This window comes from Mercenaria mercenaria, chromosome 19 (genome assembly GCF_021730395.1).
Source record: "Mercenaria mercenaria strain notata chromosome 19, MADL_Memer_1, whole genome shotgun sequence".
Taxonomy (NCBI): Eukaryota; Metazoa; Mollusca; class Bivalvia; order Venerida; family Veneridae; genus Mercenaria; species Mercenaria mercenaria.
The window spans coordinates 30887179-30902527 of NC_069379.1; the positions used below are offsets into that span (position 1 = coordinate 30887179).

Genomic DNA, 15349 nt, shown 5'->3' on the forward strand with positions numbered 1-15349 from the left:
ATGTATAATTTTTCAATATAAAAATGGAATTGTTATATTTACAAAAGCGTAATGCTAAAGCAATTTACCAAAGCATATAACTGATACGTCGTCATGATGTCCACAGTAATCGGGGGGAAAGTAGTTACACTCACTGAGATGAAATTCATCACCATTGCATGAAAGATGTCTAAAAAGAATTGCTCCATTTCCTTGTCCAAAGTAAGCATTACCGAAATAAAGAATATTTCTGTAAAATAAATATAAACAGATGATGACAGTTATGTCAGGGCACCGTTCCAAATGCTTTAACGAATGTAATACATCAAGTATTATATATATTGGTCTCCAAATGAGATTAATCTATTCCTGTAACTGCCGGGCCGTTTTTCATTTTCTGTTGTTGTATTTTTACCCATTTACTAGTACGATAACAGTTTGTTTATTTACGTTCAAAAAGGCCAAATTTACCTGGCAATGATTACTACCTGTGGTTTTCTTTGTCAATATGTAGAGAGGAACGCAGTTAACAAAATACTTTCTCAGATTAATCTTTTTTTCGGTAAACAATTAAAATGAAATAAGGTATGTAATGTAAACTCACGAGTACGATACATTAAATCCAAGCATTCGACATACTACTAATGCATCTGTAAGTCCAAAACCGTGATCGCATACTGTTCCCCATTCACCTCCAACTTCTACTTCCACTCGTCCCTGCCGGCTACTTACAGTACTGTTAAGACGGATGTTAAAAGGATGTTCTAAAATTGAAAGGAATAGGCAGTTTTATATACATGTATTTTGATGAATCAAATTCAAAGATTTTCACAATGCACGTAAACAACGTTAAATTGTCTTGCAAAAATTGTGAAGTAATTTTGCATCTGATAAATAATACTCCCACATCTGACACCGTATAAACATTCACATGTATATTAATTCATCTATACTATTGTCTGTGTTATAGAAATAGTAAATACATTGAACGCCGGACTGATATTTAATCTGTATCACACTCAGCCAGCTTGAAGTTGTCTTGGGCAGGTAGTGTGCAATGTAACTAAACAATTCGTTCCAAGGAGCAATATGTAAAAAAAATAAGTTATTGTGAAAGTAAGAGGTACTTCATAGCTATCAGAGTAAGAGTGAATGCAAATACCTGATAGATATTCGTATGAAGGATTGGCGGATGAGTGCTACAACGTTGTGATAGATTTTGTTAACATAATGAGTCTGCGGTATATAGACAGCCATTATATGATAATGTATGCATCAGATCACATGACAATACGTCTGCTTATAGACTACTTTACTATAAAGGTGCTGTCATTAATATATCAATTGCATAATACTGCTGTACTTTACCAGAGCATATTACTGAAACGTCATCATAATGTCCACAATTATGTTCGGGTATATAATAACACTCATTGAGGTGATATTCATCGCCACTGCACGCAAGTTCATCAACAAATATTTGTCCACTTCCGGGCCCAAAGTAAGCTGTACCAAGATATAGAACGTTTCTGTAAAAGAAATCAAAATACTTTATGATTGTCAGAGTACTTCCTCGAACGTTTATGTTTTGTCAGTGAATGCCATTGAGTCTCCTCGAGGTATATAAAAATATTACTTTTGATGAAATAAGCATTATTTAAAGGTTAATACATGAAAGACACGGGTCGGGAGGTGATTAATGTCTTTAATACATATGTTTGGCTATTCTAATAAAGTGAATAGTTAAGTTAATTCGTATGTAGATCTATGTATCTATCAAACCATTTTAACTTATCTGTCATCTTTCAAGAATGGTGCACCATTTAAAAATACATAGAACAACAAATAATTTGAGCCATTCCAAGAAAGAAAATGAAGTTTTCTTAGCAGTACGTTCATCTATGTTTATGAAAAGCAGTCAAAACATTTTCACTGAGAAGAAACCGAAACTTTTTAAATTACGAAGCGATCAGCTGTTTCCGTCAGATGTTAGTTTCTTAGTAGATCTAACAATAATGAGAGACAACTACCATATGAATTCTACGACAGGGTAATCAGTTAAGGTAATTACTACTGGTCTTTAAATGAAAAGAAATACAGTTTGATTTTAAACATTAAAATGAATATATACGCCCGCTCTCCATGTTGAAAGCGCATTGACCATGATGACGTTTTATGTGGCCATTGGTTTCACGAGCACGTGTTCACCGGGCCGATTATGATTATGAGTTTTCGGCCCGGGCCAATAAGTGATAATCAGTGCATGAAAGCAATAACCTGCTGAAAACACTTTCATTTTTGTTACTATATATAGAAACACATGTTTTAATTAATGTTTCATTACACCACTGATACTGTAGAAATGATGATTTTCTAACAATCTTTTAAACACACCAAAATTGCACATTGATAGTTTGCTTGCTTTTAACGCCGTTTCTGAACAGCATTTTAGTTATGTAACGACGGATAGTTAACCCAACCAGCTATGCACGCCTGGTAAACTACAGAGCCACCTCTTTAAGAAGGATACGGTTAACTGCTCTGTCGCAACTTCCTAGGTAGTGCACGTCGCGATAAAAGAACATCAACAAAGGTGAGAGTCGTCATATTTTTGCATTTTTACAAGCAGCGTATCGAATATCATAAATCGGGGAACGATAGGCGATGTATATATGATTTACCTTTACAGAGAACTTTAAGTTTGCTAATTCATTCTTAACTTGTGGTCGTAGTGATGTTTACCAACAAGTGATTTTGCAGTAAATTTGGCCATTTCGTCATGAAAGCACTTTCATTGTCAATATTTACATTTTAGCTAATAGTATGAAGCAAACCGAGTTGGTGTGAGATAGCTGTAAAATATACATTGCATTTGGAAATAAAATACTATGGCTTAAATGTAGGTTCACGATTGTAAACTTGATTTCACGGTCGTAAACATAGGTTCACGTTAAATTATGGCTTACGAGCGTGAAGCGGAGTTTACGAGCGTAAACATAGGATAACGATCGTAAACACAGGACAACGAACGAAACTCATAGTTCAATCGAGAGACCTAGTTTCATTGGGATGGGCGTGTTTTGCATTTTGCTGCTTTTCAGGCGAGGAAAATGTTGTTTGCAGTTCAAAATGTTATTTGTTTACTCTTTGACCTAACAGAGGACACATTTTGCAGTGGTAAGTTTGTTTATTACATACGGGATATTTATTGATTTGTACATTTACATAAATTTATACTCTAATTTAAGATTTTTATCTGCTGCTTCTGAAACCTTCCCTTGCAAAAATATTTTTGTACAAGCAACATTTTGTTGTTTGATGTTGTATACACGACAATGTTGTTGCTTGATTGTCCTACCAAGATGTCCTCTTGAAGTTTTCAATTCAATATAAAGATTGACAACTAAAAATATTTAAAAGTGAAATAAATATGTATTTCCTATACTATATGTACAATTAACAGTTTATAAAAGTTTTCAGATGGAACAGCTTTTTAATTTCATTCTAATTATATCAATAACATATCTTTATACTTGTATAATGAAAATTATACTTTCTTTCGCAATTTTGGAAGCTACATAAGTCTTGTGGTCTTACCTGGGGACACTTGTGTGCCTGTAAATAACACTGATGCGTCAATCATTTTAGATCTTACTATGTAGCCAACACGCAACATTGCATTCTTCTTCTTCCTTTTTCTCATATTTTTATTGTTATTATATTATTTTCATTATAAGATGAGTAGATTTACTCAGCATACGTCCATTATGAACACGTTTACATAAAAAGGCTGGCACTCCGGGTGCCAAATTCATTCTCTTTCAGTACAGACACAAAGCGGTCTGACAAGAGCGACAAAACGGAGACAGTCCCCGTAATATAAAGGGAGAAATCCTTTAGAAACAAACAATTTTGGCTTACTGAACTTAGCTCTTTGTAATCATTGCTGTACTTAGTGTACAACATCAATACACACGTAGCACTATTTCATTAGAAGAACCGATGTACACCTCATACCTAGGGGGTCTACTCTAAACAGCATATCATTAATGTCAAGTGCTTGAATTGTATTTGAACTCTAGACCTCTGGATTGAAAGCCAAGCGTGTCACAAATATAATCTATTTCACCAATATATTCATTACAAGACCGGATTGTAACATAATAACGGACGTTTGCTGTAGATTATCAAAATTATGTAAGTTTCGAATTTACAAATCAGTTTTATTAACAGTTAACTGTTTTTTTTTAATTCTCACTCCCATGAATGTGTTTTTATTGAAACAATATTCCCTTACTTTTTATACGTCCGCTTGAAAAACGGACGTATGGCGGGCGGGCGGGCGAGCGGGCGGCGTCCACAGTCTTTGTCCGGAGCATATCTTCTTCATGCACCATCATGAGACGGAACAAGGTCCCTAGATCTAAGGTCAAGGTCACTCTTAGAGGTCAAAGGTTCAAAAATGAAAAGTTTGTCCGGAGCATTTGTTCTTCATGCATAGAGATATTTTGATATAACTTTACACAAATGTTTACCACTATAAGACAGAGTGTCATACGCAAGAACCAGATCCCTAGGTCTAAGGTCAAGATCACATTTAGAGGCAAAAGGTCAGATACAAGAATGGCATTGTCCGAAGCATTTATACTTCATGTATGGAGAGATTTTGATGTAACTTCGCATAATTGTACACCATCATGAGACGAAGTGTCATGCGCAGGTCCCTTCTTTAGAATTACTTCCCTTTGTTTTACTACAAGTAGCTTATATTTTAATATTTTCATTACTAGTCTTAGGGAAAAATCGAGACCACTTTTCTGTAGTACAACATGCATGTTACATCCCATTTTGAGATGTATTTTGACCAATCTCTACCTGATAGGGGACACTTTGTGTGGACAAATTTTTTTTCAACTTTTCTGTGGTAAAACATACATGTTACTTTTATATTTTAGGTGTATTTTAAGGCATCTCTACCTGGTAAGGATTTTTATGTGGAGATTTAGGAAAACAAAAGAATTACAATAATTACTGAAAAACCACAAAATTAAAATTCAATTTACAAATACAGGTGCTAGTGCTACGTAATTTGCTGTGACGGGCGTATATTGTGACATTCTGGCACTCTTGTTTAGAAGTACTTTCTTGGAGTAAATAAAGAAATCAAATGTGAGTCCATTGCAGGGTGTACACTTTTGACATTTCTTTAGAGAAGTTCCTCGAAGTAATCTGCAGTTTTATTTAGGTCCTATCATTTGCACTTAACGGACTCGTGCATATCATGCATATGGACTTTGTTCTTTTATTGTGACCTTAACCTTGAAACCAGCCACTCAAAACTTGCGCTCTGCACGTTGTCTTGATGTGGTGAAAATTCTTTTTTAGTCTCCAGGTTAGTAGGTTCTTGATCCCTCAAAATCGGTCTTCAGCCGAAATTGTAAGATTTAAAACGTTCAACAATTACACTTTGTTACTTACAGACAATGTTGAAGGACGGACAGATGAATGGATAATAGCATTCAATTATACGTCCCGTTTATTTTTTTTCAAAACTAGCATATAAAAAATAAACACATTATTTTAAGGTATATATAATTTATACATAGTCTGTATATTTAGACACAGATTGCCCTATACAAAATAAATTAATATAGGGAGATATCGTTTTAAAAATGTAGTAAAAGTTATGTCATTGCACTTCATCTAAATGCCCTCCGTCATTGTATACTATCTGCGTACATTTTCTACATCATTTGTAGTGTAATGCCCTGAACTGTTAAACTTACTTACGGGACATAACTCAAAAAGTAGGGTGAAGAAAAGGTTCGTGTGCGTCGCATATCTTCACTTGTACCAGTATTACATGCAAAACAATTATTAAACAAATAAGGAGGATAGAGTTGTTGAGCTGTCCGTAAGACCATGAAGACAGCAAGTTCGACTTTTTTCAGTGCTTGACTCTGAAAAAGTTTTTTGCCAGTAAAACGTTATCATGGTTATAAACCATTTACACAAAAATATGAATTTAACAGGGGCATCACTGTAACAAAATTCAAATCAGAGTAATTTAAATTGTTTCTCCTGGTGTAATAGTAAATTACTATTTTAAGTTTCAAGTCAAAAACTTCCATAGTATGAAAGATATTTGATTTTATTAAACAATTTAACAAAACATCGAAGTAACAATGTGTCAGATTTCAAATAATAGCTATTGGGATTGTTTCTCCTTGTATAGACTTTGATAGTGAATAACTATTTTAAGTTACTAGTGAAAAGCTATCAGAGTATCTGAGATATATTACTTTAAAGAAAAATAGAAACAAAACATTCGAGGCTAGAAAGGAGCATAACTGATTTAAATCGTCCTCATCGAATTCAAACTTTCTTGATAGAAATCAGGAATAAGTAATTGTCTTTTTGATCTTTTCATATGGTACCTAGAAACATCACATACAACGGCTGCAAATTGGTGTCAACAAAACTGTTTATATGTCTGCTTCCCCATGAGACAGTAAGTAGCTGATCTTCAATATGAGGAATTAGAAATACACGAAAAGTATAGAGAAATGCATGATAATTTTGTTGCTTTCACTAGTATTGGTGAGAATCACATTAGATTTAGTATTACTAAAGAACTATAAATATTCACTTTTATAGCTCCTTGGAATTATATATATATCACTTTTAAATATTTCTAATTGCCAAGCTTCATAATGGATTGAAGAACTTACAGAAGAACTCTCGGCAAAACAATCAAACAATTGACGTATATAATACAACATCAAACAACAAAACGTTGCTTGTACCAAACTATTTTTGCAATGAAAGGTTTTTAAAGTAGCAGATAAAAATCTTAATTTAGAGTATATATATATATATATATATATATATATATATATATATATATATATATATATATATGTACAAATCAATAAATATCCTGTAAAGAATTCTTTTTGTACAGGCATTACATTTTCATGCACGGCTACGATTTTTTCGTCACTATAAACTGTCACTGTACCTACAACAACGATAAAAAAAGGCTAAGAGCGTTACAACCGTTGTCCTGTTTTTTCTCTTATAAATATAAAGCAGTATTTGATAATCTTAGTTTTTCTACCAATAACGTTATTACTGAATAATTGGCTTGCCGTGAACCATAGTTTAAGGACGTGAACATATGTTTATGAGCAAAACATATGTTTACGACCGTGAACTTGGGTTTACGAGCGCGAACCGTAGTTTACAGACGTGAACCCAGGTGTACGTTCAATTAACTAGGTTTTCCAATTGAACTGTGAATTTCGGTCGTAATCCTATGTTCACGAGCGTGAACCTATATTTACGATCGTAAACGCATGTTCACGGTCACTAACCCAAGTTTACGGTTGTTAACATAGGTTCACATTTGCAAATCATTGTTCACGCTCGTAAATATAGGTCCACGCTCGTAAATGTAGGATAACGACCGAAATTCATATTTCAATTGAAAAACCTAGTTTATCGAACATTAACCTGGATTCACGAGCGTAAACTATGGCATCTTATGTTTTCCTTCAAAAATATAGGTTAGTATTTGAAAAAAAAAACTAGTTTTACGTTCGCAAAATACCTATTTTATCGATCCTAGGTTTTCGATCGTGAAGCGGGGTTCGCGTAATTATTGGACAACTGACTTGCCATGACCAGTGTTCCTGTACCCGTACAAACCTGTTCTCCGCAAGTAACTGCCAACTTCTCCACATGAATCAGCGGTGGGAGATGAATGATTACAGACACAATGTATTTTATCAAATCGTCACGAAACACATACACCTCGCCAAGGGCTCGACCTCGCGACTATGAGATCTGCAGACCTGCGATCTCTCTGTTGAGCTAAGCGGGCTGGCCCACATTGATAGAAAACGCTTCGTCATTAAACATGTATATGAATACGTTGTGCAAAAACTGTAAAAGCCATATACAGGTAATTACAAATAACATGACCAATTGCTTTTCTAAGCCTTTATATAAAATCAAAACATTGCTCATCTTTATGATTATTGCATTTTACCAAATTACATAAAAGTAACCTTCAAATACAGCGGTCAAGAATTTATCAGAAAGTAGTAATAACTCCCTGTTTTCCAATTTATTAAAGTTTCGATTTTACTGGTTTTAATAATGTCATTAAATATTTCAAACTCAAAATTAAAGCGTTGAAACTGATAAAGCAAATCAATTTGCGTCTTAAAAAATTACATACAAATACAGATGGTGTTCGTCAAATTACTGGCATCGATTATAGTTAATGTGAAATATGGAATGCAGTTTGAAACACACGAGCACATGTTCGAGTCATCTCAATTTGTACCCCATACAAATCTGTTTATGTAAACAAATGAAATGCTATAAAGCATGTTATGTAACTCACGAGTACGATATATTAAATCCAAGCATTCGGCACACTACTAATGCATCTGTACGTCCAAAACCGTCCTCACAAACTGTTCCCCATTCACCTCCAACTTTTACTTCTACTCGTCCCTGTCGACTGCTTATAGTACTGTTAAGACGTATATCTGTTATATTCAATGGGTATGCTGTAATTAAACAAAATAATATATGAGCCATGCCATGAAACAACATAGTGGGTTTGCGACCAGCATGGATCCAGACCAGCCTGCGCATCCGCGCAGTCTGGTCAGGATCCATGCTGTTCGCTTTCAAAGCTTATTGCAATGAGAGAAACTATTAGCGAACAGTATGGATCCTGACCAGACTGCGCGGATGCGCAGGCTGATCTGGATCCATGCTGGTCCCAAACCAACTATGTTGGTTTTCTCATGGCACGGCTCATATATTTTATTCTTTCCCCATTCAAAACACTTTTTGATGCATGTAAACAATGTTTGTCTCGCAGACTGGTGAGAGGACATTATAATTATATATGGCAAAAATAACCGCCTAACCGCCTGATGCCTGGTTGATATGACTACGACGAATATGATTTAAATGGACATATTCAAATAAAAATAAATGAGACCTTTTGGTTCATTGTCTGAATTACTACGATTATAATATCAGAATTAAACTAAAGAAAGGACTAAACTTTTTATAATGATTACGTCTTATTAGAATATAAGTTATGTTATACTGTTAATTTGCCAGGTTTTACAATATGAAATACTTAAAATGTTTTTCAGAAACAAGGATCGTTTAAACTATGTACACCAGCAAAATCAAATTGTATATATTTGTATATTATATATTTTGTAAATTGTGTCAAACAAATTCTAGTGACAAGCGTAAAGATGGTCATTATCAACCACATAAACCAAAAAGGAAATATCATATTGACCAATATGACAGAGAGAGTTTATGTCTTGAAATAGTTAGGAAATCGTCTCATCTAAAGCTACTTTGCTTAACTTTGGTATGTATAGTCAGCATCATTTGAAATACAACCATTTCCTCTCAAAACGCACAACAGCACATACTATTTCTATGTTTTGCAGTAGTTACCTTAAAAACAAATGCTACATTTAATCCCGTCATTTATTTTAGAGACAGTGCCTAATTTTATCTTTCCAGGTCACCACTGAACGTTACGGAAAAAACACATTAATTTTTAACTTTAAGATATAGAGGTATGTCACTTTGCTATTCCCGAAATAATGAAAGAGTTTGATATCATAACAATAAAGTGAATGAATATTCACGCTGCACTGGATCATAAGATATTTTAGATCATCTTTTATTACCAATTCTGATAAGAAACTGCCTTTGAAAAGGAGTACTAAATTTAGCTTTTTGTATCATATAAATTATGTTCAACTTTAACCAATTTACTATAATGATTTTACAGATGGTTGAAGTACTGATGTTTATTGTGGCTGATTTCTGCCATCTCGTTCTGGCGTGTTGGCGCGTTTGCTGGGCGCCAGAACGCCAGGACGCCAGGACGACAATTATATGCGCCAAGACGACAAACAAGGCATTTGTCGTTCTGGCGGGGGCGCCAACACGCTAAATTGGGAAGTTATCGTCCTGGCGTTCTGGCGTCTAAGCGCGTTTGCAGGGCGCCAAGACGACAAGTGAACGCGCCAAAACGACAAATATGGATTTTGTCGTCTTGGCGCGTATAATTGTTGTCCTAGCGTGTTGGCGTCTTGGCGCCCTGCAAACGCGCTAAGACGCCAGAACGCCAGGACGACAACTTTCCAATTTAGCGTGTTGGCGCCCCCGCCAGAACGACAAATGCCTTGTTTGTCGTCTTGGCGCGTATAATTGTCGTCCTGGCGTCCTGGCGTTCTGGCGCCCTGCAAACGCGCCAACACGCCAGAACGAGATGGCAGAAATCAGCCACCATAGATGTTTGTGTTTGGCCTGATATTTTCAGATTTTATTCAGGGAAAAGATAACAGCTGGAATTTTTCAGGTAAATGTCGTGCTCAAATATCATCAATATTTGTACAGTTTAAGTAAGTAAATTACAATGAAAATCATTAATAATATACTTTATATACATATAAACAGGATTTAACGTCTGTGACATTGACCCATATGTCTTGAATTAGTTTTGATAGAAAAAAATCGTATGCATAACTTGATACACTTATGATATTCATTAAATTGCATATACAGCTTAAGATTGTTCTCATTTCGAATTCTTAAATCTTGTTCATGTCACTGATCATTTATGCGAGGTAGCCCGAGTTAAATGTCATATATTATGAGAAATATATGTTACATTAGTTATAATTTATGACTAAGGACATCAACATTTTAACCTAATCTGAGTTAAAGTCGCCTTAGCGATGGACCCATTAAAGCGTCGGCGGGTCGTATAACTCATATCTTGACCATTTTAAACAAACATGTGGATTTTATACCTATACAAAATGGTAAATAATTAAAGATATATTAATCATATCAAGATTAATATACCTAAACCATCTTGTTACGGCGTTTGATTGAAACGCACATAATGGAGCGTAAAATCCCTTCACCCTTCCTGGGTTTATAACACTTGTAATTTAAAAGTTATCGGGACATATTTTGTCGTTAATCGTACGTTTATTTGTTATTGTTTTGCAACCACTTACCTGTACAGTAAACGCGAGCTCTATATACACTTGTACAACTGTTGAGAACGGTGTAGTTACATTCATTTATGTGTGACTCTGAGCCATTACACTTCAAATTGTCTATAAAGATATGCCTACTTCCATACCAATAACTGTATGACCTGTAGCTTTGATGATAAAAAAACACACACTTAAGGCATTAGGTGTCAGTTTACGACCGAAACCTACAAAATGATGTGATGTTGAAACATTTCTGAGTAGAAGTAAAACCTTTCCTAAATAATAGAAAAAAATAAATATTAGTACATTCTAAATACAAAGCTCATTTTGTGAGGGGGTACAATATTAAAATGTTACTGTAGCCATGTTTGTAATAAGTTATTCATATCATTATCTTGCGAACAAAGACTTATCAGGAAAAGCCACGTTTCAAAAATAAAATCGAAATGATGAACCTAGGCAAACTTTGTTGAGTTATACAATAAATCATATAGACAAAACAAAGAAGTAAAAAAACGGTCTATGGCAATTCACATCTAAAACCGGTTTTATGAGCTCACTCATTATTACCTCTATGCTCTGTTGTTTCTTTTGTATCTGAACACTAAGTAAACGTCAAGTTAGCTTTGATCAGGATTCTCCTTCTTTAATACTTACTTCAATCCAAACATTTTACAAATAACAGTCGCTTCATTCGAACCAAAGCCATCGGAGCATATACTTCCCCATTCTCCCTTAACCATGATATCAATGCGACTTCCAGCACCACGAATATCGGTGATATTGAGTGGATAACCTAGGAACAAATCAACGTGACTATAGCATATTACCTCATTATTTTAGACTTCAGTTAAGAATTCTGAATAGTCGTTTTAGTAACAAAATATATATGCAAACAGGAAAATATAAGAATAATTCGAAAATTTTGAATCTATTAATGAACTTTATTGATCTAGACTTATGCTCTGTTCAGGATACTAGTTTCGAAAAAGCAGTATTTATGGTACAAGACCTGGGACCTAATTGCAAGTTATTTAAGTTTGATATATACATTTGTAAATACATTCAGATTGATGCCAACAAATATTGCAAATATTGAAATGCTTGGTTTCAAATATGATGCTAATGAATTTTCACAGTAAAACAAAACTATTTATTTATCTTGCCGGAACCGAATTTTATATTTTTGACAACAGGGACATTGATGATTCAATTCTACCAACTTAGAATACCCGGATCTCATCAAGTCAGTAGATTGTAAGTTTGGACGAGGAGTAAGTACTTATACTGTATAAAAGGACTGAAAGACTAGCACTAATAATAGATTAATTATAGTTTCATCATACCGTCTTTCTGACCAAAGGAAATATAACTAGAAACAAACATTTTGTGTAATATTCATCTGATATTTTTCGTTTCTAAAAAAAATTAAAAGAATCGTGAGCCTTGGGAATAAATTATCAAATACTGATTTTTTTTATTTATAAATCCTTTTAATTAGCATTAGGAAGTATTCATGGATTTTCTAAACAAAAATACACTAACACGCGTTTAAAAAAAACGGGCTCTTATTATTATCTAATCATAATTTTACAACGGTGTTATTAACATTTTATTTGCAGAATGTATTAAACCCCAATATTTTGTTTAATAGTAATAATTCAACATTTCTATCATGATAATTAGTGTTAATCTTTAACGAAGTTATAGATTATAACACAAAACCTCATTTGCCTGAGATGATATCATTTACAATAAGACATGAAAACATTTACAGAATTTGATCGTCTTTCGTTTGAGATGCAAACAGTTTGCACTGTCTAGTAATTGTAAGTTTACTTGTATTATTAAATTAATTGCTTACTATATTTTGCTGCGCACACATCATCGTAGACAACAGTTCCGTTTTCAAAACATTGCATATGAATTTGTTCCGGTTCATAATCATCATCACATGTAAGAGTAAGATTCGTCTCATTGACAGCTGTCACAGTGCCATGTACAAAATCAAGACTGCACGCTACAACAAATGTGAAGAGATAAATCACTGTTACTTTTCGCAGTCTACTATAGGCGCCGTCGAAAGTGTTGAAAACATTAATAATAGCAAAAACACACTTACACGCGTTTAAAATAAAGTCGTGACATCTGTGATTTTATTGTCCCAGAAACGTTCACGAACACTATATTGTTTTGTTTGGGTTCTTTTTTAACACAGGCGCTAGGTGGTTGTATCGCGACGATGAAATTACGCACAAACATAACTTCCGCAAATTTCGACAATTTAAATAGCGCGAATTTATTTGTAACTTGTATTTCATAATGACAGTATATCAGAAAATGTACGATATTCCTGTACTTGACAATAACATAATAGACAATATTGATATGCGTACACCCCCGGTTATTGTCAGTGGATTACTAACATCCCTAGTCCATGGAATGTTTAAAGGTCACAGATAAAAATATCTGCATGAACGAACTTACAATGAGTATTTTGTTTTGTTTGAGTTCTATATATATTAATTGAACGCGACTAAAATCTATTCGTTCAAATCTACTATTAGTACTGCAATAGGCTGATTGACTATTATATAAACAGTTGACCATGTTTATTAGGACACTGTAAGAGGGATTTACAACGACAGAGCTAATACATATACTCTTTCAGTTTACGACTGTCAATGTCGAGGCATAAAAGATGTAGAATCTTCGAACATTTATAATCTAGCATCTTTGCTTAAAATATGTAAAACACAATCAGTTAATATGTAGGTTCAAACTGAAAGAGTATTTTATAGCTGCACATAACAAAGTACTTACGTATACAAAGCACAGATAAAACATTGCTGTGTGAACAATACTGCTTTGTTGGTGTGTAGTATGAGCAGTCATCTATGCGGTCTTTCATTGATGAACAAGTTATGTATCCTATCAACACAGGAGTATTCTCGTCAGCCAAGACAGTCGAATGGTAAGAGGTATAAAGGCTGAAATTCAGATGATTATGATTATTAAGAAATATCAAACATTTTCAAACTCAGCTTTTGTCACGTTTGTGTCCGCATCCTCTTCACAAAGCTTTGTAACTTTACAAACTTCTGTAAACTGTAGATTTCGAATTTCACGAGCTTTTTTTTTTGTCAAAAGTATATTCACTGGTGGCTCAGAGTTTTTGTTTATATCTAGCATGCAGTCAGGTTTCACATCAAATGCCCGAGCAAATGCTTTCAACACGATCCATTTGTATTTGACAGTTTCCAAACTGTCAAAATGCTTGATTTATCAAGAACTTACCGGAAAATTCAAAAGAACAAGCAGATGTTTCATATATTTGATAAGCATTAATAAAATTCAAGAAATATCTTAAACCAGAAACATTCATTCATAAAACATAATTTACTTATGTCCATATAATTATGTTAGAACTGCTCTATCCGAAATCGAATAATGCGCATACTTTCATTTTGTTTTACTATCCGAAACATATGCACACTACGATTTTTGGTAGTTAAGATAATATTATTTTTGTACATAAACATCAAATGGCAATGTTTGAGTGGCTATCCGAATTCAGATAAGCCCAAAACATTTAACTATCTAAAATCGTACTGAAGAAGAACTTGAGTTTTGTCGTTACTATCCAAATTCAGATAAGCTTTAACAATATCCTATCTGAAATCGAATGAAGCAAAACTAAATGTTGGCGTTGCTATCCGAATTTAGATAAGCCCTAACAATTAGCAATAAAAAGAATCAGCGTTGACTAAAATTTAATGTATTACAATGAGACAATGTTTACTATCTGAATTTGGATTGAGAAAAATCTTTGTAATGTTGTTACTATCCGAATTCGGATAAGCTCATTCAGTATAGGAAAATCTGGAAGTTGTCATTGGCGAAATTCTTATAAGCCACGGTATTGGGAAGAGCAGGCAAAATAAACGGTGTGACACATGATGAAACAAAACATATTTTAATATATATTAATTTCATATGAGCTTTGATATTACTCAACAATATACAATTGTAATATTATTATTAAGTATCTACATGTTTCTGTCCTTTAATTGGCAAATGGTAAAACAATTAAGCATAACGTTATTTCTTTTAGAGAAAATATTTCATGATTCCACATTGTCAGTGTATTAGATATTCACATTCTTCTTTTGCCAGTCTACCAGATCTTTTCCCATCCTGTCAGGTAGCAATATATGAAGGTTTAATATCAACCTGAAAGTTAAAAGTTATACAACTATATGAAACGTATTTAATAATTGTATTACATAAAATGTAATGAA

General features: G+C 33.8%; 1 protein-coding gene across 1 annotated transcript; it reads right to left on the bottom strand.

Moving 5' to 3' along the window:
* Window positions 1-54: 54 nt before the first annotated feature.
* LOC123541972 (deleted in malignant brain tumors 1 protein-like) lies at window positions 55-14031 on the bottom strand. Its single transcript, XM_053531273.1, has 8 exons — window positions 13872-14031; window positions 12913-13068; window positions 11706-11844; window positions 11067-11215; window positions 8393-8561; window positions 1348-1508; window positions 584-743; window positions 55-229 (listed from the first exon to the last, which is right to left on the bottom strand). Exons 1-8 carry the CDS (start codon window positions 13957-13959, stop codon window positions 55-57), a joined length of 1197 nt encoding a protein of 398 aa, XP_053387248.1. The 5' UTR covers window positions 13960-14031.
* Window positions 14032-15349: the final 1318 nt, after the last annotated feature.